This window comes from Chelonia mydas, chromosome 7 (genome assembly GCF_015237465.2).
Source record: "Chelonia mydas isolate rCheMyd1 chromosome 7, rCheMyd1.pri.v2, whole genome shotgun sequence".
Taxonomy (NCBI): domain Eukaryota; kingdom Metazoa; phylum Chordata; order Testudines; family Cheloniidae; genus Chelonia; species Chelonia mydas.
Window position 1 is genome coordinate 59579248 of NC_057853.1, and position 25778 is coordinate 59605025.

At 43.7% G+C, this 25778-nt stretch overlaps 1 protein-coding gene and 1 long non-coding RNA gene across 7 annotated transcripts in view; one reads left to right on the forward strand and one right to left on the reverse strand.

The window, feature by feature from the left end:
* TUBGCP2 (tubulin gamma complex associated protein 2) overlaps positions 1 to 25778 on the forward strand; it is an 82846-nt gene that overhangs the window by 5153 nt on the left and 51915 nt on the right. For 4 of the 6 annotated variants that reach the window (XM_037905385.2, XM_037905386.2, XM_043551782.1 and 1 more), the window contains 3 exons: positions 7946 to 8074; positions 10938 to 11114; positions 15428 to 15587. In XM_037905385.2, the coding sequence (XP_037761313.1) occupies positions 7946 to 8074; positions 10938 to 11114; positions 15428 to 15587 (466 nt within the window). Of the gene's footprint in view, positions 1 to 7943; positions 8075 to 9646; positions 9730 to 10814; positions 10835 to 10937; positions 11115 to 15427; positions 15588 to 25778 lie in introns of those variants that run through there. The other 2 variants (XM_027819928.3, XM_037905388.2) reach the window with 2 other exon arrangements.
* Positions 478 to 10096, reverse strand: LOC119566841. Its single transcript, XR_005226265.2, has 3 exons — positions 9931 to 10096; positions 1282 to 1516; positions 478 to 997 (listed from the first exon to the last, which is right to left on the reverse strand). It is a non-coding gene; the product is annotated as an uncharacterized LOC119566841 (long non-coding RNA).

Genomic DNA, 25778 nt, shown 5'->3' on the forward strand with positions numbered 1-25778 from the left:
TACAGAAATAGGCTTCAGGGTACTCAGCATGTGTTTAACATTTCTCTTAAGCCCAATGTTGAGAACTTTGGCTGTGACAGTGCCATCTATTTTTTCATGATTTTGTTCACAAACTGTCATCAGAGTAGGCCAGTTCTTGATATAGTGCTCAAAACAGACCTCTACTGAGTTCCATCGCACGTCTTATGGGAGAGTTAGTTTGGTTCCTCCCACTTTTTTCAGAGCAGCTGCTGCAAAGTGGTTGTTACGGGAGTATTTTGCAATTTCAACAACATTAGCCTTTATTTCTGGAACACTGAAGTCTTTGGCTAGGAGGCGCATCAAGTGAACACTGCAACTGTATGTTATTAGTTTGGGACTCTCTTCTAAATAACTTCTTCTCATCTTGGATACATTTGCAGCATTGTCTGTGACCAAGCTGCATACTAGACATTCTGTTCTGCTGTGTGTGCATTTCCTGATATATCAATTGTTTCTGTAAGGAAGGCATTCCCTTCTGTCGTATGTGCTTGTGTGACAACAGAAGGATCATTGTGGACATTGCTCCACCCATCAAGACTCAGGTTAACAATTTTACCCTCTATACCTTTTGCACACTGCTCAAGTTCTCTTTCATACATTTTATCCAGCAATTTTTTTGCAATATCTGCTCTGTTGGGTGGACTATATCCTGGTCTTAATGACTGAACCAAGTTAATGAAGTGTGGGTTCTCAGTCAGAAAGAAAGGAGAGTTTGTTTCATAAACAAACCAGGCAGTTTTTTCATCGATTACCTCTTTTTTTAATCTGCTGGTTCTTATCATAAACTTATCTGTGGTTGTTTCCGGATGATGGAGTTTTTTTTTTCTTTTTGCTAAAGGTGATATACTGTGGCTATGTGACATACACGATGTGACTGAAACACTATCATTGGCAGATAACTCTGAAACTATAGAAAATGATGGTGATCTTGAAGGTGGATAGTCTTCAGAATCCTATGTGTTGAGGATGGATTCTCCTAAACAAAATAAGTCAATGCAGTTATTTAATTATTATTACCATACTGCTCATTTAGTATTACTCATTGCATTCACTGACACTTAGTACTACTCTAAAGGTGAAATTGTAAAAGGAAGATCTGCCTATTTCAGCTATTTATTTTTTATCACAACTGCATCTAAAATGATAGTACCATAGAGTAATAACTATATTTTTTGCTCAAACATGAGAATTCAAGAATAGTCCAGAAGGAAGACAGGCAGTCCTTAAGAAAGAAGTATGAAATAAAAGAAGTTTACCAACCTGAAGATCCTGCATGTTCAGACATGTTTCCTTTCATCTTCAGCGCAGCTTCTTCATGAGATGGAACACTTCTCATGATGTTGTTTTATTCAGGCAACCAGGCCTTGCATTTCTTTGTTGCACTGTTTGCATTTTGCACGCATGCCTGTCTTACCCACGGGTAGAGGAACTACATTTAAATATTGTCAAACTGGGTCTCTCTTTTACGGCCTGCTGCCATTATAGATTTTTCTTCCTAGTGAGAGAATGGTATGGTAGATCTCAAATCAATGAAGGCTACGCTCAGAAAGACCTCAAGACTTCTGGAATATGCTGCTCAAACAGTTTCCCTTTTGTTTCTACTGCCTATTCCTCCCTTCTCACATTTATCTCCAGACTTCTTCTCCTTGTCCAGATCTATTCCTCCCCCAACAATTTTCTATTCATTGAACTTTTTGAAACTTTGCACTTTTAGAGAGAGGTAAGGGATTGACTCTGTGTACACAAATTGTAGAGGGACAATAAGGTTGAAGTCTGTTATTTCTCACCTCTTTATATTATTTATTTATTTGTTTAAAAACATTTTTGCTGTTAACAATATGTTATCTCTGGAGACACAAATCCACAGTCTGAGAACTGCAAAACTAAGCATCTCTGATGGTATCTTCTAGACTGAGCCATGAGTCCCATTGGGTAGATAGAAAGATTAACCTAAATAAACTATACAGAAGCCCCTGGAGCCCCGTAAAATTGGGTCTCTAATCCGTGAACTATTGGAATTCATTTACAAAACTTTTCTTAAACATTACATGAATATATTGTCTCATACTATAGAATTTATAATCCCTATTCCATGATGAGATATTTTTGAGCTATAATGTATCTTTAGATAGGTTTTTTCCTCAAAAAACATTTTATCAATAAAATTCGATTTAAATAAAAGAAATCAGATTTTTAAAAAAAATTCATTGAATTTTATCCACCCTGGCTGATATGATGGGGGACTCTATCCTGGGAAGCAGTGACTCTTGAGAAGGACTTGGGGTTGGTGGTGGATAACTAGCTGAACATCAGCTCTCAGTGCAGTGCTGTGGCCCAAAGGGCTAATGCTATCCTTGGATCCATAAACAGGAGAATCTTGAGTACGAGTATAGAGTTTCTGCTGTTGCTGCTTCCCCCTCTTTACTCTTCTCCCCCCCGGCACCCAAGAGAGTACCATTTGGCCTAGAGGAAGGCCAGGAGACAATGAGTTCTTGCCTCACTTCTTCCACTTATGATCATTAATAGTTCTGTGCAATTCACATCCCTGTTGTTGAGCATGACCTCATGCTTTCTTACTGCCTAGAGCAGGGGTGGGCAAACATTTTGGCCTGAGGGTCACATCTGGGTATGGAAATTATATGGTGGGCCATGAATGCTCATGAAATTGGGGGTTGGGGTGCGGGCTCCGGCTGGGGGTGTGTGCTGTGGAGTGAGGCTAGAAATTAGGAGTTCAGGGTGCAGGAGGGGGCTCCAGGCTGGGGCAGGGTGTTGGGATGCGGGGGGGGGGGGGGGCGGCATTGAGGGCTCTGGCTGGGGGTGTGGGCTCTGAGGTGGGGCTGGGGATGAGGGGTTGGAGGTGCAGGAGGGTACTCGGGGCTGGGACTGAGGGGTTCAGAGGGCGAGAGGGGGTCTGGGCTGGGGCAGGGGGTCAGGGCACAGCAGAGGATATGGGGTGCTGGCTCCTGGTGGCGCTTACCTCACGCAGCTCCCGGAAGCAGCGGCATGTCCCGCCTCCAGCTCCTAAGCAGCAACGTGGCCAGGCAGCTCTGCACGCTGCCCCATCCGCAGGCGTCGCCCCTGCAGCTCCTATTGGCCACGGTTCCTGGCCAATGGGCGTTGCGGGGGTAGCGTGCGGAGCCCCCTGGGTGCCCCTATGCATAGGAGCTGTAGCGGGGACACACCGCTGCTTCTGGGAGCTGCATGGAGCTATGGCACGCACAGAGTGGGGCAAGCCCTGAGCCTCACTCCCCGGCTGGAGCGATGGAGAGGGGCAAGCCCCGGATCCCGTTCACTGGTGGGAGCTTGAGGGCCAGATTAAAATGTCTGAAGGGCTGGGTACAGCCCCTGGGCCGTAGTTTGCCCACCCCTGGCCTAGAGTATAGGTATCATACCCTGTCTGTAAAATGGGGAGGGAATCTGGAGTTCAGAGTTTGTACAAGACCCTCTCTGAAGGAACCTGGATCAGAACCTAGATCTGTAACTCATTCATTTAGCCACACTGTCTTTCAGAAAGAATATGCCAGATCTCGGCCATGGTGTCTTGTAATAGGGATATTCTGTATACCTATCTTTGCAAAGAATTTTGAGACCCACAGATGAATGAGAATTTTGTAAATATAAACAACATTAAATAAACAAGTAGAACCCTTACTTAGTCTGTTACTTTAACAACTGGACCATACTCCTCACCCAGAGTCAGTAGGAGACCCCAGTATTCTATTTCTTTCTAGCAGATAGTTGCAGATGATGGTATATCTTTATTTTCACTCTTTATTTTTAGATCCTGGAAATTCCATACAATTCCATATAGTTAAAAGAACTGTATGAAGAGTTACTCCTGGGAGAATTCTGTGCCAAAAAAAATAAAATTTCTGCACATAATAATTTAAAATTCTGCATATTTTTTGTCAAAATAACATAATATAATCATGCCAGTTAGTAGTGTCTGTTTGAAGAAACTATATTAAGCTATGTCAACACTAGCACTTTTGTTCGCAAAACTTTTGTTGTGAAGGGATGTGAAGAAAACACACCCCTGACCGACATAAGTCTCACTGACAAAAGTGCCAATGTGGACAGCACTATATTGGCAGGAGACACTGTCCGGCCGACATAGCTACTGCCACTTGTTGGGGGTGGTTTAATTATGCTGGCAGGAGTGCTCTCTCCTGCCAGCATAGAGCGATTAAATGGGAGACCTTACTGTGGCACAGCTGCAGCAGTACAGCTGTGCCGCTGTAAGGTCCATAGTGTAAATATAACCTGATGCTCAAGCAAAGTTTCTTAGCACATGGTCCAGCAGATTACTGATCAAACTCTTAGGTCAAGACCCTCCACCCCCCACACCCTCCCCGAGTTCAACTGCCGTTTTCCTTTGTCATCTTAGGTGCAATGCCAAAGAGAGACAGGGAAGAGAGAGGAGGGTGTCTTGGGTGCGTGCCCTTTCTTTTTATAGTCCTGTCTCCCCTTTGAGGAGTATTTCCAGTTGGGAGCAAGATGACAGGCAGTCTAGTGAGGAAAGGAAAGTCCATGCTGTGTCTTTGCTAAAATGTAGATTTTTGTCCCTGCTCTCTTCCTTGCTAAGGAATGGCCACTGAGGAGGTAATGGTCCATTGGCCTTGTTGACACCTGGCTGAAGCATCAGCTTGCCCTTTATCTCCAAGAAAGTGGCTTAGCCACTCCCCAGACTTATCTGGGAAAAATACTTCAGTCATGATTTCAGTTTGTTTATAACTTTGCATATAATGTTGCTATGTGCATTTTGCCATGACATTATTGATCAGCAAATTATGAGTTTTTAAATGATACCTCACAAGGCATATCTTATACAAACATTATTACAGTAGTGTGTAGAGTTTGGACACGGGTGTATTTTGTCATACACATGTAAGCTTACTCCTTGCACTTGTGCATACGCATTTTGATTCAGTCTTTAGTTGCCGTATATACTCATTCATTAGCCCCTTCATTTATAAGCTGACCCCCCAAGATGGATAGGTAAAAATAGTAAAAACTGTATGACCCTTTCATAAGCCGACCCTATATTTCAGGGGTTGGCAAACTTTGGCTCCTGGCCTATCAGGGTAAGCCGCTGGCGGGTCGGGACGTTTTGTTTACCTGGAGTGTTCACGAGCACGGAGCCCCTCAGCTCCCAGTGGCCACAGTTTGCTGTTCCCAGCCAATGGAGCTCTGGGAACAGCAAACTGCGGCCACTGGGAGCTGAGGGGCTCCGTGCTCGTGAACGCTCCAGGTAAACAAAACGTCCCGACCCGCCAGCGGCTTCCCTGACGGGCCGGGAGCCAAAGTTTGCCAACCCCTGCTATATTTTAAAAGCTGGAGTCACAAGAAACACTCAAAAGTTTTGCTAGAATTATTTTAATGTAATATAACGAAAAACCTTTTATTGTTATAATAATATCTGAACAAATATGTATTCACCTTCAAAATTACAGTCCATATTTAAAATCAGTAAATGGATATTTAAAACAAGTAATTTAGAACAATATGAGACTTTAAAAAGTTTTAAAATCCTTCAAAGTCTGAATCAGTCTCTGATTCACCAAACAGTTCATTAAACTCTGCTTCAGTCACAGCTGCACCTGCATTGTCATTGTACATGTCGGCAGTGTGGTCTTCAGACTCAGATTCCTTCTCATCATCAGCCTCTGTTGTGTCATTATCAAATATGGCATCATCTTCTGACCCGTCAAGTGCATTGCTGATACAGCATTTCCTAAATGATTTTTCTATCATTTCTGAGGGAATGGACACTCACGCGTCCTAGATCCACTGGGCGACCAGATTGATTTCGGGCTTCATAAGATTCCTGCCTTTTGTCAACTTTGCCATGCCTGAGCACATCCATTCAGACCACATTTTGCATAGTCTGTCTTTAAAGGGTTTGTTCAGGCAGACATCAAGCAGTTGTAGAACTGAATTTAAGCCTCCAGGTATTACAGCCAAAGTAGTTTTCATATTTTTGGCCACATTTTTCACCTCATCCGTCTTGTATGCCCTGAACATGTTCCAAACGAGCATATCAGGTTTCTTGAAAAGTGCACCTGATCTCTTATTCCACGCTTTTTCCAGCCATTCAGTAGTCCCACTGTCAGCCATCCATCCCTTTTCGTGTGCTCGTATGAGGACACCAGCAGGAAATTTCATGTTTTTAGGCAAGATTTTTCTTTTAAAAATAACAACAAGAGGGAGCTTTGATGCATTTGCCAAACACGATAAAACCACCGTAAAATGAATTTTTTTTCATGGCCAGTGCTTTTAATTAAAACTGTTTTTTCACCAACACCGTTCTGTTGCTCAGGAGCTAGAATGTCACCGGTGTTTTGTCCATATTTCCTATTTGTGACAGTTCAAATGCATATTCCTTTCGATATTTTATAATAAACCTTTGGAAAGATTCGATTTTTACTTCCAGATCAAATAGCAGCTTTTGCTATTTCTTTGTTCGCTGACGAAGACAGAGGCTATGATGGTTCATGAAGCGAGTACACCAACCCGCTGATGCAACAAACATTGATGGCTTTACTGCCTTGTGTTTGTCATCTTTCGACATTTGCAGAGCACGCAGACTAATTCCAGTTCTAGTGACAATGTATCCATTTTGTCGACATTCGACAACCCAATTACTGAGATCTTTCTCTAGCTCAGGAAATGAAGCGCACCTCGTTGGACATTTTTTCTTGCTTCTTGGCATGTCTTTTAGTGTTGTTTTCTTTTTTCGCCATTCTCTTACTTCTCATTGATACAGAATTTACGAGCAGCGGCACAATTATTGTTTGCTTCTGCATATTCAACAACTTTAAGTTTGAATGCTGTATGATAAGCAGACCTTTTTCTTTTGATTTCACCGTTGTTCATTTTAAATACTAGTATGAAAATAGATTATTATTATTGTAGTTATAGATTTTGTAGGACTTTATATAGGAATGCCACCTGCTTTATCACTGTCAAATTATTATTTTTCTTTGCTTATTTCAAAGCAGCCCTGTAGATTGGCATGTCTGTGGGGATAACAGGCTATTTCAATTTTATTAGAGATTCCATCGATTCTGCATGTTATATTTTCATATTGGCTAGAGACTTATGGGGTCCACTGGTAGAAGTGCATGAAGAGATCAAATTATACAGTAGCAGACTGACACCAGTGCTATAGTACTATTGTTCATTGTATTTTTCTGATTGGCTTGTAAGGCATAGCATTTTTTGAAATGCATCGGTCAAATGTCATGCAGATCTGCAGCACTGCTCTTTTAGTATTCCTTTCAAGCCAATCTAGTCCACTAAACAAAGCCTTTGCAACTTTAAAAGGCTGCAGTATTGACATCAATAAATGGGTTGGCAAACTTTGGCGCCCAGCCTGTCAGTGTAAGCCGCTGGCGGGTTGGGACATTTTGTTTACCTGGAGCATCTGCAGGCATGGAGCCCCTCAGCTCCCTGTGGCCGTGCTTCACCTTTCCCAGCCACTTCGCGCAACTCCCATTGGCTGGGAATGGTGAACCGCAGCCACAGGGAGTTGAGGGGCTCCATGCCTGCAGATGCTCCAGGTAAACAAAACGACAATGTATTAGATAATCAATTCAATGATTCCATAGAGTTTAAAATCATAAATTTTTGGTGTAGACCCATTTATAAGTCAACCCCTGCTCTTTGATGTGTCGCTTTTTTACCAAAAATATTCGGCTTATGAACAAGTGTATATGGTATATGATCACATACTGGTTTTTGCACAGCACCTCTGTGGCTCTTTGTAAAGTTGGGTATGCAAAGGTAGCCCCATTTTACAAACACCAAAGCGAAGATTTGACATTTTCTTTGTTCTTCTAAATAGTGCATTTGAAACTTTCTCCTAAAATGCTAACCTTTATGTTTAAGTACTTAACTTGTATTATTATATGATGTTTTACAGGTTAAAATAGCAGAATTTTCTCGAACTCCAGAAGATTTTTTAAAGAAGTATGATGAGCTGAAATCTAAAAATACAAGAAATCTAGATCCTTTGGTGTATCTACTGTCAAAGCTCACAGAAGACAAAGAGGTAGCATATTTGTTTCTGCATTTCTGTCAGTCTGATACATAATATTTGGAAGTAGCAACAATGATTTCTGATTATAGTAAACCCTATTAAGAAGCTGTTCAGATAAACATATCTGAACCAACTAGTTAAGATTACAATAGGGTATGTGAGGGCATTCATTTTAACCCCCTATTTCCCAGCAAGTTTTCTTTTGGGTCTAGACATGAATTTTAATTTTGATTTTGAGAAAAATCCATTCAAGCTATTTTGAATTATATAAGGGTAAAAACCATACATTTTACACTCTGAGAAGATGTTAAGATGTCTTTTTGCATAATATGTATAAAATTAGAAAAATAACAGTTCTAAGCATTTAAAAATTGGACATTTCACCAGAACAGGTCTTCTCTTATGCTCATCACTGCACTGCTAAGGCCCTGATCCTGCAATCTGTTCTGCACAGGATAACTCTTGTGCCCATGCAGAGCCCCATTGATTTCATTTCCATTCCATGTGGATGTAAGCATACAGATTATATTGCAGGATTTGGGGGCCTTAGTTAGAGTCTGAACTAATATCTGTGGAGAAAGTACTCAGTGTACAAAACTTGATCTGCAGATAGATTTTGAATGCAGAAATTTTTTCTTCTTAAAACTTATCTGGAAATCTTCAACAAAGTAAACTTAATGGCTGAAATTTTTCAAAAGTGGCTTCTTATATTGGATGTCTCCATTTCTAGATGGCCAGCTTGACACATGTTGGCCCTGATTTACAGAAGCTTTAAGCACCCATGGCTGCATCTGCAGGTCCTGTTGATTCAGTCCCAAGTGCTTCAAAGTTGGGCACCCAAAATCAGAGGTCACTTTTGAGAATTCTGACCTTCAAGACTTCAGCAGTTAGTTTCCTGGGGAGATAACCTCATGCCCTAAAGTGTTTGTTTTCTATGAAAAAAAACTAAAACATAAAAAAATTTAAACACTGACGTCTCTCTTTGTTGAAAGTTTTGTGCTATAAATCTTAATTTTGTTTTTTTCAAACCCACTCTTCAAGCACGTCTCACTGCATATTACAAGTCCTGCACTCTTGGTATTTGCAATGTGAACAAGTAAACGAACACAGTGTAGCTGAAATCATCTCAGTTTTTTTTTTTTTTTAAATGAATTGAAAGGAGTTACAGGTACTCTCCCTGCCGCTAATACCCCTGACAATTTCTTGGTTTCAGAATCTTATCTTCTGTGTTCTTTGTTGTTGTTGTTGTTGTTGTTTTTTAAAAAAATTAATCTCTCTGTTCCTTTGTGAGAAATCCACAGTTTCATCTATTGTTTCTAACTGGCTACATCAGGGAAAGAGTAAAGATGAATACAGGAAGGGTTGTCAAATGCACAGAGTAAACATACAGAAAGAGACGTTTTTCCCTCTGTTCTCTGTTACAGTTGTCTGGGAGGTTATTTGAAACAATAGAAGGTGAAAAAATGCAAAGAAAATTGTGATTTTTAAATTGCTGTGTCCTTGTAAGTGCCACATCTACAGAGCTTGTAAAGTGCACCCCTTTGGAGCTTTTTTCCTCCCTTTTTCCTTTGTGATTTCTGTTAGAGAATGAGCAGGAGGACCCAGAGGCGGATTGAGTAGACGGGCTTCTTTGTTGCGGTACTTGTTCCCCTCGACCCAATTGTTGAGTAAGCACTGAATTAGTTACAGCAAACTCTTTTTATCTAAGTTAGTATGTAAATACCTACATTTACTAGAACACTCCCAAAACCCTTATTGAGTAATATGAACGCCCATACAATGAATATTAATAGCTATATACGGAATATAATTATCCCCGCCCCTGTTTACTGTTTACAGCATTAAGCATATTCTACAGACAATTTTACCTTGAAGATCTATTTCTTTGCAGTAATTGCAGGCACAAGTTCTCTTGATCAGCAGCTCACAGGGAAGGGAGGAAGGGGCCATGACCCCGAGCTCGTTTATGTAGCTGGGAAAGGAAGGGGGGAGATAACACTGCTTTACACAAAGCATATCCTTTAGAGCCCCACATTCCTTATGCAGCTGCAATGCTTATCAATCCTTAACAAGCAGAAGGGAAAGGAGAGGGATAGCACTTTATCTATCAAGTGCAGAAATGTTGCCCGTGCTTCTACCCCCTAATACCATGTCAGCATACCAGCACTTTCCCAGGTCTTTACTTAATCCTTACATATCGCAACAATTTCCTCTTTAAAAAAGGGGGTGAGGGGTAGAAAAAGTTATGTTAATGTAGCATTCACATTGCACGTTAAATGCCCAGAAGTCAAGAAATGAAAAAAATTCTCACTAAATTTAATTCAATTACAAGGTACATAGAGTTCGTTATAGTCCAGTTTCTTTTAAAATATATATCTTAATATATTACTGTTTGTTTTATGGCATACATCTAACAGGCAGGAAACTGTTTTTGAATGTTTAACTTAGTGACCTTAATGTCACACAAATGTATGTTTTTGCTTGCCATGGCAACACTAAGAAGAGGATCTTGCATAGGGATGTAAATACCGTTTAAAAAGTTAACCGTTTAAATGATTAATATATTTCATTTAAATGGTTAACCAGCTGGGGCTGGCGGGGGGCGGGGGTTAACAGTTAAGGTGGGTTAACCGGTAAGACTAATGCTTACCAGTTAACCAGTAAACATTTTACATCCCTTATCTTGCACAAAGACAGTTTATAAAATACTTGAATCAAGGAGTAGTTGAAAGAGGGGTGAGATGTGCAATGACTGTGTCCATGTGGGTGAAGGTCTCTCTGATCTATCATTTTTCGATATTTCTAGAGCATCTTGTCTAAATCCTTGTTCTGCTGCATTCATGAATAAGTTCTTTTTGTTGTTGTGCATCTGTAGACGCTCCAGTATTTACAGCAAAATGCTAAGGAAAGGGCAGAACTTGCAGTAAATGCCACAACAAGTGGTAGTACCAGTTTTACCATTCCGTCAACCACTTCCAAGATATCCATGCAAGAACTTGAGGAGTTACGCAAGCAACTTGGCAGTGTAACAACTAGCTCCAGTGTACAGCAGGTACTGTCTCTTCCACAGTCTGGAGATACAAGACTACTTTGAGTGTGTAGGGTTTTAATCATAATCTTTTATTACCTTGTGGTGTAATTGTGGCAAAGTGTGAATTTTCTGTAATATTTTTATGAATCCTATGTGTGCCTCACTTTCCCTCTGTACTTTGCATTGCTTCCCAGTGGAAGAAAAAAGGATAAGTCTTCTCTTGTGTGTGGGGGGGTGGGGGGCGGCGGCCGGACGCAGGACATGGTGTGGGTGTCACCTTGCTATCTGGTCTGCAGTAAATAGTATAATTAAGGAACTGGTTGAAACTGATGCAGATCAAAATGGGTTCCAAAGGGACCATGAAAGCCCCAATGACTGAACAATTGACACTCAATACTAGGTAGATGGGGCTGCAAACTCAGCATGGTCCTGCCTGGAGACAGAGGACTGGGAGGGCATAAAGAGTGGGCTTCTGGAAGAAGCTGGCTGCTCTCATCTGGGACTGAAAAAGAAGTCAGAGAGACAGAGCCTAAGAGGGAGTCCATTACAGCTTGGATGGTGGATTGCTCTAGCTAGACCAACATGGACTATGTTTTAACATTTGTTTCTCTATGCTAACTCAAGGATTTCTGTCAGGGTTCCTTCCCCACTCTGACCTCTAGGGTACAGATGTGGGAACCTGCATGAAAGACCCCCTAAGCTTATTTCTGCCAGCTTATGTTAAAACTTCCCCAAGGCACAAAGTCTTTACTCTTGGATTAATTAAACGCTGCCACCATCAAGTGATTTAGGCAAAGAACCAGGGAAAGGACCACTTGGAGTCCTATTCCCCCAAAATATTCCCCCAAGCCCTACACCCCCTTTCCTGGGGAAGGCTTGATAATGATATCCTCGCCAATTGGTACAGGTGAACACAGACCCAAACCCTTGGATCTTAGGAACAATGAAAAAGCAATCAGGTTCTTAAAATAAGAAGTTTATTTAAAGAAAAGATAAAAGAATCACCTCTGTAAAATCAGGATGGTAAATATTTTACAGGGTAGTCAGATTCAAAACATAGAGAATCCCTGTAGGCAAAACCTTAAGTTACAAAAGGATACAAAAAACAGGCATACACATTTCCTTCAGTACAGCGAATTTCACAAGTGAAAATAAAGAAAACCTAACGCATTTTCTAGCTAGATTACTTACTAACTTTACAGGAGCTGGAGGGCTTGCATCCTTGATCTGTTCCCGGCAAAGGTATCACACAGACGGACAAAAGCCTTTTCCCCCCCCTCCAGCTTTGAAAGTATCTTGTCCCCTCATTGGTCATTTTGGGTCAGGTGCCAGCCAGGTTACCTGAGCTTCTTAACCCTTTACAGGTAAAAGGACTTTGCCTCTGGCCAGGAAGGATTTTATAGCACTGTATACAGAAAGGTGTTTACCCTTCCCTTTATGACAGCTTCCAATTCTGTATTCCAATTGACTCACAAATCCTGCTCTTTTTTGAAAATGCTGTTTGGTGTCACTGCAAATACTTGCTGGGATGCGTCATTCCCTAAAGAATGTACAAGTCTCTAACCAGCAGTCTATTTCAGTTGGACTCATTGAGCAGAGCTCACAGTATGAAGCAGAAACTCTGGAGCCAAGAGGTTCAGTCTTGGAGGCAGTGAGGCCAGATGGCCTACTCTGAAGGAAGAGACCGACCCTTTGGTGGTCTGGCACACTGAAAAGATTCCTCCAAGAGACTGTTTAAAAGCTGGAGCATCACACAGATTCTGTGGATCCGTGTATGATCATAACAGAATCCCAGTGCAGGAGGGCAAGGAACTGAGAGGTATCTGGTAGAGAGTTTCATCTGGCCTGACCCGTTCAGTATTCCTCCACTCACTAATATCATAACCTGTATATAAAAGGTGTCATGTAACTTATCAATAGAAAGCTAATAACATACTGATCATTAATATTATTCTGTAATGTATATGCGGAGGACAAATTCAAAATTGCAAACATACTGGGAATTATGATCTTGAAGTGTGTTTGCAAGGCATGGCTGAAGTTACCCCAACCTAGTCAAAGGTACTTCCAAGGTACATTAAAAGACAGTGGGAATTCATTTACATAAAAGGTAAACAGAACCATCAAGCTAACAAGGGGAGGAGATAACCACTCAACATCATGTCAGTGGGGAGATTGCAGGAACAGATCAATTTATATTTTAACAAACCAGCTGGGAAAGAAGCCAGCATGGAACTTCCTTCCCCACAAGACTCCATAACTCCTTCCTTATGGCGTGAATGAACTTTAATTGGGGGTAACTATCAGGAGAATCCATTTCAAAGGTTCACTGTACGATAAAAGAGAGAGAGGCAAAGAACCTCAGATTATCTTTCATCTAAGAAGACAAAAGAACAGAGCATTTTGGACTTGGTGGCAGATCCTGACCAAGTGGGTGGTCAGCCATGTCCTGGAAGGTGATGTGGTAAGAATCTTACTTTGAACCAGGACTGTAGTTTTGTTAAGTCTTGGTCTCTAGAAAGCATTTTTCACTTTTATTTGCTTATAACTATTTCTAACTCTGTCCTTTATACTTGAACTCACTTAAAATCCTATTTCCTTTTGATAATAAACTTGTTTTACTTTTAATTGAAACGAGCCCAGTACTGTGTTAGAATTGAAGTGATAGTTAACTCCAGTTATAGTGATAAACCGTGCACTTTGTCTCTTTAGAGGAGCAAACAAATCTTATTCCTCTGAATGGTCCAGGAAAGGGGCTGGACATTGCAGAGTGCACAGTTTTGGGAAAATTGGGCACGGAGAGGTGTGTGGTTATACGTGGCAAGATGACCCTAAGCAGGTGGAGTCCAGAATGTGACTGTGTTGTAACAAGCAGGCTGCTGGAGTCAGAACTGATCTGGGGCAACTTATTACACATACTCACCTTGTATGCTGGCTGGGAGCATCCAGTTACAGCACCAGGGCAATTTTAAGGCACTCACGGTTACAGGGCAAGTGATGACAACCTCTAACTGGTGTGGGTTGCACCCAGAGTGTGACACAGTGATAGTAATATGGTTTGGAAGTACAGAAATCCAGTATAAGAGCTGTCCTCAATCCCGATTCACCATCAAGAATATAGGGTTCTTTTCTCGTTGTGGAGTTGCACCTTGAATACACACTCCTCTTCCAGTGTCTTCATGACATTTATCCCTGGGACAGTGAGATGTGCTGTCCTATTGGAGTCACTAGTGGCCCGTGCATCTGACTTCAGTCCTTGGTTCTCTCATTAGAACTCCTGCCAGTGTCTAGTCCTCAGGATTAGCTTTGTGACTGTTAGGCTCAGAAGCCCAAACTGTTGGAAGGAGAAGGGGATCAGACCATGAGCTGCCTCCTCATCTGGTCCTAATTTTAGAAAGGGAGATTGCATGCAATAGAGGGCCCCAAGCATCTGGTTGCTTTGCTTGTGCTTAAGGCAAGCCCTACTAATGCCAGAAGTGTTTGGAGATGGAACTGGCAAAGGTGGAGGTGATGGTATTGTTAGAGGAGAAAAAAGTGGAAAAGACAAGAACATAGAGAATTCATCGCATCACAGAGGATATTTGGGGTTAGTCAAATGAGAAGCACAGAGTCCAGCAAAGCCAGTTCCTACATCAGGTAGACCTTAGGATATTTTTATGAGCATCTGCATATTGTGGGGAGCACTGGGTCAGTGTTTGCCGGGGATTGCAGGGGACAGTGTACAGGGGTGGAATGTGTCACACATTTACCAGGGAGAATGGTGCATTAGGGTGGGAAAGTGCCATGCATTTCCTCAGATTCTCAGTATCACTAGAGCTGTTCTGTGGTTTGTTAGCCAACACGTTATTCTCTTCATAATTTGGAAGATGGGATTTAATTCTGGGTTGAGACCCAGATTTCAACCCATAGTAAATTGTCACAGCTGAGAAATAAAACTCTAAAATCACCAGTTTATTCTGCGGACACTGGTAAACTCTACCTGAGAATGGCAAAATGCAAAAATGACGTCTTCAATGGTACTGGCCAGTCCCTTGTAGGCAGAAAAGTTAACCTGCCTTTCTGTCTTCTTATAGTGACTGAGCCCTAGAGTTGGGAATGGGAAAGCCAGGCTGTTTTGTCTTTACTTAGTGAAATAAACAAAGCTTCTAAAAATGCTTGAGCATACAAAGAAAAAAGCCCTGCAGTGTTATAACCAGTAGCCAGGTCCTGCATCCTGTTCTCTCCACCGTTGTCCTCAGATTGACTAGTTCAGCAGTTTGTAATTGATGTCTGGTTTGAAATGATGCTTTTCCAGGTCGGTGTTTTTAAAGAAGCCCCTCTCTCCTTTCTGACAGCCTCTTGAGCTTATACGAAAGATACTCCGAGACAAGCAAAACAAGAAGAATTCTTGCCAGCCTATTCCAGTATTTCCAGCCTGGGTGTATGAGAGATCTGCACTTAATGGGGATTTCTTCACTGGATCCAGTTTAAGCACTGACACAACAGTGCCTATAGGTATGTATCACACAGACAAAAATGACGAGTGTTTTATTCAGTGCATTTGCTCTCTGGTCTCATTCAGATTTCACCAAATATTCAAGATGAGGAGAAAGCTTAGCTCCGGTTAACTCTGCTAAGTAAGAAATGGGCTGAAAGAAAAGCCTTAAAACTTTGTTTACAGTATTTGTCAATACCGAATCCCAGCCCCAAAATTTTATTGGATGCCATGTTTGAAACCAGATGGTAACACATCTGTTTGTTCCAGTCAGACCCCAGTGTGACAGGTTTCTTCTGATATTGTAGACCCTCAGAAAGATGGGGTCACCTGAGATCGTGGCCATTCAGATAACTCATCCCCACCTGGGTGCATGTCAGAAACATCTGGCCAAAGCACCAGGAATCAATGTCATCTGATGGCTCTGAGGTATGGGATGTAGGGTGACTTGGAAATGTCACGGTGCTAGTCCTGACTGTATGCTCATAGGATCTGTCAGATCAGTTCATGCAAGATTTTCTCTGGAGCCACCTTCCCCCAGCATTGTGGAGATGAAAATGATGCTGCTTCTTTGAGTGATTGCACATGTCTATGCCACTGTTGGTATGTGTGCATGCCTCGTGTGCAGATATCAGAAATATTTTCCCTCTGCAGCACCCATCAGGGCAGCTCGAGCGCCCTCTGCCATCATGCACCACTGGGTGCAGGTATAAGAGGATGGAGCCACCCCTAACACCTCTGTTCCTTCTTACCACCAGTGACAGTTGTTGGAGAGCTCCAACAATCTTGATATTGCAAGTTTTTCCCTTCACTCTTTGTATATAGTTTGTTCTCTTTAGTAATTAGTTAGGTATAGAGTTTAATTAGTGTTAGTGATAGGTTTTAGCTTTAGGTCCTTTTTGGACCAAATTTGAATCTTGGAACCGGTATTGCAGCCATGCCTAGTTCTCCAGGGATTAAGTCCTGCTGGTTGTGTGCCAGGTCAGTGCAGGTCAGTGACAGGTATCACATTTGTAAAGGATTTTAGTCTCTCTAGAGCAACGAGCTTTAAGTGTCTTCCTATGGAGGCAGCAAGCCATCTGATTCAGAGCATGCTCTGAATGCTGCACTTTAAGTATGGAGTACACCTCCCGAGATGTCTGCAGCACCTTGATCTGTCAAAGAAGAGAGAGAACTTCCAAAGACCCGGTACCCCATTCAGCAAGATCATTGCTGCTAAGGCCACCTAGAGGCAAAGACTCGGGGGGACACTCTGAGGGGAAGTGTTCCCAGAATGCTCCTCATCTTGAAAAGGGTTTTTGTCAGTTTTGGAACTTTTGCCACTTCCATTGCAGCTGAACCCTGAAGTTCCTATGCAAAGAAAACAAGCTCAAGACCCAGTTCAAGTATCGATGATGCCAGAGGCATACACAGCTGCCAGAGAACTACTCAGTCTTTCTGTACCAGTGACCCTGGCGATACAGGAAGAATTTCAGCCAATACTGGTGACTGCAGTTCCTACACCACCTCCGCTAGAGCATGCAACCTGATGCCCTCTACGCTTCCAGTACCTAAGAGCCAGTACATTCCAGAGGAAATCCACCATTAAAATCCTCAGTACCACCATCCTCAGGCTCAGCTTATGCTTATCTATTTCCTGTCCACACAGGATCTGCTCCACTCTTGTCACGGGACTCAGAGTCATCTCCTTCAGACTCAAAGTTTGGGTCTTTGTGTCCCATTCAAAATGGGTCTCATAGTCCCAGGAGTGAGCACATCTCAAGTCACAATGGCCTGTGCAAGCACGGGTCTCACCACCATGTCAGTGGCCTTTCTGGATTCTGTGGGGTCTCTCTCTCCTGGTAGGACCTTACCTCACCCACCTCAGTTGACTTCTTTGAGGGTGTACTGAGATCATCGTCACCGCAGATAACACTCTCTGACACCTAGTGCAGGTACCAAGCAGCTGGAAGTTGCTCAGACAGCTCCTCCACCACAAGAGAGAACAGACATTGCTTCAGCATTCTGGTGCATTGTCTTCCTCATCGCCAGATGAGGCTTTAGAGATGGTGAGCAGTTCACTGACACGGGAAAATTACCAGGCTCACAAAGAACTGCTTAAAAGGGTGGCCTCAGTGTAAGACATTAGGGTGGAATTGGTCTGCAAGAAATCTCACAAATTAGTGGACATACTAGCTTCAATGGGTCCCTCCAAAGTGATGCTCCTGATTAATGAAGCAATTCTGGAGCCAGTCAGAACACTCTGGCGCACCCTTTCTTCCCTAGCTCCTACAGCGAACTGTGTCCTTTCTAAGTGTTTTGAATACCTCTACATTCACCCTCCCCCAGGCTCTTGGTGTGGTGGCAGCAGATAATGAGTGAATGAGGCAGGGGCACCAAGCATCAACGCAAAAGGGGAAGGAATCAGAGACTGGACTAGTTTGGTTGCAGACTTTATTAGATGATAGGGCTACAACTTAGAATTGCTAACCAGCAAGCTCTTCTAAGTCGCTTTGACTCTGTGGGAAAATATGAAGTTTAAAGACAGGCTACCAGAGAACTTCAGGCAGGAGTTTAATGTGGTGATGGAAGAGGGCAAGCTGGTGGCCAGGACAGCTTGGATATAGCAGATTCAGCAGCTTTACTGCAGGCATCCGATCTTCCGCCTGAAGTACAGCAGAACATTCAAGATCTGCCCTTTGAAGGGCCTGCCTCTTTGTGGAAAAAATGGACGATAGGCTACATAGCCTAAAAGATTCAAGGAGAACTCTGAAGTTGCTTGGCGTCAATACACTGTGACAAAGAGGAAGGAGTTCCAGCCCCAGCAGGCTCAGAGATATCAGACAGTTATCCCATGGCCCCAAGACCTTCCAAGAAAAAGGGGCAGGAGGTACTGGCATCAACCACCTCCACCCCCTCTTCCTTTGTGACAGCGGGTTCCTCTCGACAAGCAGTTCATTCTAAGTGTGCATTTTGACAGGTTTGTTGATGGCAATATTGCTGTTCCTACAGGCTCATCTGTTCCTTCCCATATGTTTGCCAATCATCTATCCCACTTCCTCTGTTCTTGGATTGGACTGGTGGGTCCTGAGCACAGTGTATCTGGGATATTCCTTTCAATTTGTTTCTGTCCTCCCTTCCCACCTCCTCCCCTGTCCCTCTTCAGTTCCCTTCGTTCCCCCACAACCAATGTATACATTGGTCTTGGATGCCTCATCCCTGCATTTGGGGCAGGGGTGGCACATATGGGGACCTTGAGTGTGAACTCAAGGTTTGTGGTCTTCACAGGATCTGAGGACCCATGTAAACATCAGGGAGCTATTTGCTGTCCATCTAGCCTGTTTTGACCTTCCACCCACATATTATGCGGGGAAATCTGGTAGTTTTAATGGACAACACAGCATCTATGTTCTACATAAACTGAAAGTGAAGAGTGTTGAGTGCAATTGTGCCAGGGGGCATTTCTCCTGTGGGAGTTCTGCATAACCAACTCTATTCACCTAAAAACTGCTTACCTTCCAGGAGAGCAGAACATATCGACAGATCACCTGAACAAGTCAATTCACCATGAATGGCCAGATCCACCATTCAGCTGTGGGGGGCTCCCCTAATGGATATGTTTACAACAAAGGCCAACAGAAAATGCCATCAGTTCTGCTCCCCAGGGGGTCACAGCCAGGTTCATTAACAAATGCTTTACTGCTTGCCTTATACTACGCTTTACTTCCTGCTCTATGCCAAATGCTTTACAAACACTTTATTCCCTGCTCTATGCCTTTCCTCCGATACCATTCCTCTCCAGAGTCTCATGGAAGACCAAACAGGACCATGCTTGCCGTATACTAATAGCACCAGCGTGGCCTCAGCAATACTAGACCTCAGCCCAAATGACTCTGGAGCCTCCTGGGACATGATGGGGAGAATGGCTGCAGCTCTGGAGATTCCCTTCAGCTGCTATGCCCAGCAAGTTATGTAAATTGTTTGTGAGCTTGGCGCTCAGACAAAGTAGCCCTCTAATCAGAAAGGGGTTTCTGGGATCTCTTTGCCTCTGGTGCATCAGTTTGGTTGGTTTTAGCTGTGCAGTTCCATATTTTCAAATGTTTGGGTTCCTTTTTAAGAGTTGCCATAACTGACTGGGGTGGGGGTTCTAGTACTTACACAAAAGTAGAAGTTATAAAAAAAAAAAAAAAAGTAAGATTTTTAACTCTTAGGATAATGTGATATGCTTTCCACCTTAACTATAATCTAATGAATTGTCTTGTCTCAGGATTATTATATTGCTTAACACACAAAGACCCCAATCAAAACTGAAAACCCATTGTGCTAGATGCTGTACAGACCCATAGGCAAAGACAGTTCCTGCCCAAAGAACATGCAAATGGGGGTGTCTGTTCTTCCCTGGTTCCGTAAACTAAGCATGGTGGCAGGGTGGATTTGATTTAAATCAAATTGATTTAAATCACTAGTCAGGAAGACTCAATTTAATCATGGATTTCTACATAAAAGTGCATTCTTGTTGGTTGTTATAACCTTAACACATATTCTTTACAACTCAGAGATAGATGTAGGTTTCATTTTTAGAAGGTATACACTATACATTTTTAAGTGATTTATTTTGAAAACTTTTCAGATTAGTTTTACAGCTATATCAGAATATGAATATTGCCTTCTGCAGCTAACTCAGTCGTCTTTGCCTTCATTTTCTTGTTTGTTCATAATCTGGAAAAGAAAAACAAGCTATCCTGCTTTTTCAGGTCCCAAACGATTTCTCAATTTGGACTGAATTAGTCCAAAGGAAGAAAATATTTTTTCTACACCAGCAGAAGAAGCTACTGCTGTTAAAAGTGAGATTATCACTTCAACAGGCTCTGAATCCAAGTGCTTAAGTGACTTCCACCAGTTCACTGGTGTGACTTTCTTTAAAACATCATCAGCAAACATATATTTCTTGAATGGTTCTTATTTCCCAAACTGGGTCTCTTTTTTACGGCCTGCTGCCATTATAGGTTTTCCCTTCTAGTGAGAGAATGATATGGTAGATCTCAAATCAATGAAGGCTACACTCAGAAAGACCTCAAGACTTCTGGAATATGCTGCTCAAACAGTTTCACTTTTGTTTCTGCTGGCTGTCCCTCCCTTCTCACATTTATCTCCAGACTTCTTCTCCTTGTCCAGATCTATTCCTCCCCCAACAATCTTCTATTCATTGAACTTTTTGAAACTTTTCACTTTTAGAGAGAGGTAAGGGATTGACTCTGTACACAAATTTGCAGAGGAACAAGGTCTGTCGTTTCTCACCTCTTTATATTTATTTATTTGTTTAAAAACATTTTTGCTGTTAACAAGCATGTTATCTCTGGAGACACTAATCCACAGTTTGAGAACTGCAAAACTAAGCATCTCTGATGGTCTCTTCTAGAGTGAGCACTGAGTCTCATTGGGTAGATAGATAGAAAGATTAACCTAAATAATCTATACAGAAGCCCCTGGTACCCCGTAAAATTGGATATCTAATCCATGAACTATTGGAATTCATTTACAAAACTTTTCTTAAACATTACATGAATATATTGTCTCATACTATAGAATTAGAATTTATAATCCCTGTTCCATGATGAGATAGTTTTAATTCAGATACATTATAGCTCAAAAATATCTTTAGATAGGTTTTTTCCTCAAACATTTTATCAAAACAATTAGATTTAAATAAAAAAAATCAGATTTTTTAAAAAAATTTTTTAAAAATCACTCATTTTTATCCACCCTGCTTTGTGGCTTGGTTGCTACGACGATATGGTGCTCCCTGACCTTCTCAAGCCTTGGGATTCTGATTTTTTCTACCACTTTCCTTACAGCTAATGTGTAGTCACCTTGACAGTGCATTGCTCTTAGAGCCTGTGCCTTTTCACACTGCAGTCAACTTTTGTTGGGTCACAGGCTTCTTTTGTGGCACTGTAGGTTCTTCTTCGTGTGCTTGCTCATGTCCATTCCACATTAGGTGTGTGTTCACCACATGCACCGGTGCCGGAAGTTTTTCCCTCAGCAGTATCCATAGTGGAGCGGCTCTGGCACCCTCTGGAGTGGTGCCCCCATGGCACAGTATAAGGGGCGCCGCTGGCTCCACGCGTCTTCAGTTCCTTCTTGCCGCCAGTGACAGTGCACGGAACATTCACTGCTCTTACTAGCATTGCTTAGGCTTCATTCCTACAAACTAGAGTTCTTATAAAGTTAGTGTACATAAACAACGAGGAGTCCTTGTGGCACCTTAAAGACTAACAAATTTATTTGGGCATAAGCTTTCATGGACTATAACCCACTTCATCAAATGCATGGAGTAGAAAATACAGTAGGCAGGTATAAATACACAGCAGATGAAAAGATAGGAATTACTTTACCGAGTGGGGAGGTCAGTGCTAATGAGGCCAATTCAATTAGGGTGGATGTGGCCCATTTCCAGCAGTTGATAAGAAGATGTGAGTATCAACAGAGGGAAAATTTATTTTTTGTAGTGACCCAGCCGCTCCCAGTCTTTATTCAGGCCTAATTTGATGATGTCAAGTTTTAAATTAATTCCAGTTCTGCAGTTTCTCGTTGAAGTCTGTTTTTGAAGGTTTTTTGTTGAAGAATTGCCACTTTTAAGTCTATTATTGAGTGTGCAGGGAGATTGAAGTGTTCTCCGACTGGTTTTTGAATGTTATAATTCTTGATGTTTGATTTGTGTCCATTTATTCTTTTGCGTAGAGACTGCCTGGTTTGTCCAATGTACATGGCAGAAGGGCATTGCTGGCACATGATGGCATATATCACATTGGTAGATATGCAGGTGAACAAACCCCTGAGGGTGTGGCTGATGTGATTAGGTCTGGCGCTGGCATCCCTTGAATAGATATGTGGACAGAGTTGGCAATGCAGTTTGTTGCAAGGATTGGTTCCTGGGTTAGTGTTTCTGTTGTGTGGTGTGGGTTGCTGGTGAATATTTGCTTCAGGTTGGGGGGCTGTCTGTAAGCGAGGACTGGCCTGTCTCATAGTGTACATAGTTAGTAATCGAGTTAGTTAGCCCTTAGCAGTAGTTAGTTTTGTTAGTCTCGTCAGGGACTTAGCTGGGGCGCGCGGCATACCTGGGTCCCCAGGTTTCAAGCCCTGCGATTGCTGCAAATGGTATGTGCCCGTGAGCGATACGCATAGTAGCTGTCTGAGGTACCTCAGTGAAGGGACACATAAGAGATAAGTGTCGAATCTGCAAGTCCTTTAAACCTAAGACCAAGAAAGAGGGTGAGATCAGACTCCAAGTGCTCCTGCTGGAGTCGGTGCTCGCTCCAGCCCCAGAGCAAAGGTCCGACCCAGCACTGTGGCATCGGAAGCCTGGACACAGAGGCGGGCCTTCATCAGTTTCAAGTGCTGTCGACGCCTGAAGCGCTGCAGGCTCTTGCAGGAGATCCTGACTCTCGCGGTCCTGCCCACCCCGGCCCTGGTGGTGCCCAGACTTCGGGGTGAGCCTGCCTTGGGACCTTTCTGTCCACCCTTGCCTCAGTGGTACCACTCCCCATCGCGGGGAATGTCCTGCCACCACTCACCCATTCAAAGCTGTCATGCATTGGAGTTAGGGAGGCAGATGCATTGTAGCCCTCTAAGTCACTGGACCTAGGGCACCGGCAGTGGGATTTGAGGCGGACTTCGCCAGTTACGTGGCACAGGTACCTCAGAGGCACACATCCCCCAGGAGGAACGTCGGGATCGGAACCTTCGTGTCACCATCACGCACCACCATGACGCTGTTACAGATCCCGGGAACGATAAGAGGACCGCAGCCAGGGTCCCTGCCGACGATCCCCGGGACGGGTGTCACTGTTTTCAGGGAGGTGTCCCTGGCGCCCGACCCGTGATACCTCCAGGTCCCGCTCCTGGTACCAGTCTCAAAGCGCAAGGTGTGGATCACGATGGTCACCAAGATCCCCATGGAGGCACATGTCATGCTCGGACCGGCCCTCCTCTAGACGCAACCGTGATTATTGGCAGGCACACGGTTGCCGCTCCAGTGGATCTGGGTCACCGGGCAGCAATCGCTCTGGATATGGCTCCAGCATGGAGCAAGGCTCCACATTGGCAGGGCAATCTTCCAGACCCTCAGTGCTGCCTGCATTGTCGGAACCAAACTCTGCCCAGTGGCCAGGCCCATGGTACCTCTGAAACCCGTGGGCGTTCACCCAGCCCTCCCAGCCTGCCTGCTCGGCTTCAGGAGCCTCAGACAGGCCTGTGGCATCAACGATGCAACTCCCTCCAGGGGCTGAGGCCCTGGGGGATAAGACCCCAAAAGTCCATGTGAACCAAGGGGAACAGCCTGTCGGACCACCAATGGGTGTCATGGAACCCGCGGTACCAGCCGCCACCTCCTCCTCCTCACTGGACAAGGGCATCATGGAGCCCGCTCACCCGGTTCCTCCAGATGATGCTAAAGCACACCAGGAGCTATTGAAGAGGATCATGTCCAACCTTGGCCTGCAGGTGGAGGTGCTGGAGGAGCAAGTGGACTCCCTATTTGACTTCCTCTCCTCCACAGCCCCTGCTAGGGTAGGCCTTCCCCTTCATGAAGGGGTACTGAAGATATCCAGCGCCTTGTGGCAAACTCCCTCCTCTCTGCCCCCCATTTCCAAACAGGCAGAGCGTAAGTACTTAGTCCCCACTGAGGGGCACGAATACCTTTACTCCCATCCTGCCCCAAATTCCCTGGTGGTCGAGGCAGTTAACCACAGGGAATGCCAGGGGCAACCCGGAGCTACCCCTAAAAATAAAGACTCCAGGAGACTGGACTTGTTTGGATGAAAAATGTATTCCTTGTCTAGCTTACAGTTGAGGGTGGTCAATCACCAGGTCCTTCAAGCAGCATCTGATGCTGCAGACTCTGCCGCCTGCACCATGGCATCTGTCATCTTCATGCAGTGAGCATCCTGCTCCTGTCCGAGTTCCTTCGATGGCCAGAAGGACAAGAAGTTATATGGACTGAGGGACTCCCGAACCACCCTAAAAATCCTGGGGCTCTAAGTTCCAGGCCCAGCATGTAAGCGGTTCAAACCGCAACTTCCCCAAGAGCAAGGGAGCCATCCCTGGCAGGACCCACCACACAAAAAGCCCAAGGGCTACAGATGGTGCATGAGCCACCTGCCCCCAGCCTCTGCCCAGATGGGTTTGATCTGCTCCAAGCAAGGAGCTAAAAAGTCATTTTGATGGTGCGCCCGGGGGCGACCTACCAGTCTGTTTCCTGGATCCTGTTTTCCCAATTTTTTTGCAACCGCCTTTCCTTTTCCCTCCTGGCGTGGTCGGCGATAACTGTGGACTGCTAGGTCCTCAGTACAGTGGAGCACGGCTACACCCTCATGTCCAGTCCACAACCCACCCTCCTTCCCCACTGTCGGAGTTTCTGGCAAGAAGGAACTGAGGGTGGGGGGAGCTGGCGGCACTCCTTATACCATGCCATGTGGGCGACACTCCAGAGGGCACCAGAGCTGCTCCCCCATGTATACTGCTGAGGGAAAAACTACCTGCACCGGTGCATGTGGTGAGTGCACACACCTAATGTGGAATGGACAAGAGCAACACAGAAAGGTAACTGTCTTTTCTTTGAGTGGCTCTGCATGTTGCCAGTTATGGGTACTCACTGCTCTGCACAGGCCCTGTAGCATAAAACATATTCCGGTTATGTCATATTCTCATAAAGCATTATGGGGTACAACGTCACACACTTGCCCTAAACGTGAACAAACAGGTTAAGCGTTCTCAGGAGTGTTCTGTTCAGTTGGCCTCCACCAATTATAATGTCAGAACTTCCAACACTGGATGGGGATCCCATTTAGCTCAATTTACAATCCAAAGTCACTGGGCTTTTCAGGGAAAGAGCTTTGCACGTTAATTATAGAATCAGCCATTGGCTTGGTTCTCAGATTGTTCTCAGATCATATGCAATGACTAGCCCGAGAGAAAAGCATTCATTACCCCCTGCTTGAACAGAACATGTTTATCACCTTCTGGCAACCTCTCTTAACTCACATACCTTAAGAACTAAGTGTATCTATACTGAAAACAACTCCTTAAATATCATCTATACATATATCTTGCAGTGATTAGGTTGACCAGTGCATTACTGGCTGTTGATAGACACCTCATGTGCCACCCTTAGGCATGCTATTATGTAAACATCAAATCTAGTGGATCCCTGTAAACCCCTGTGCACCTCTTAT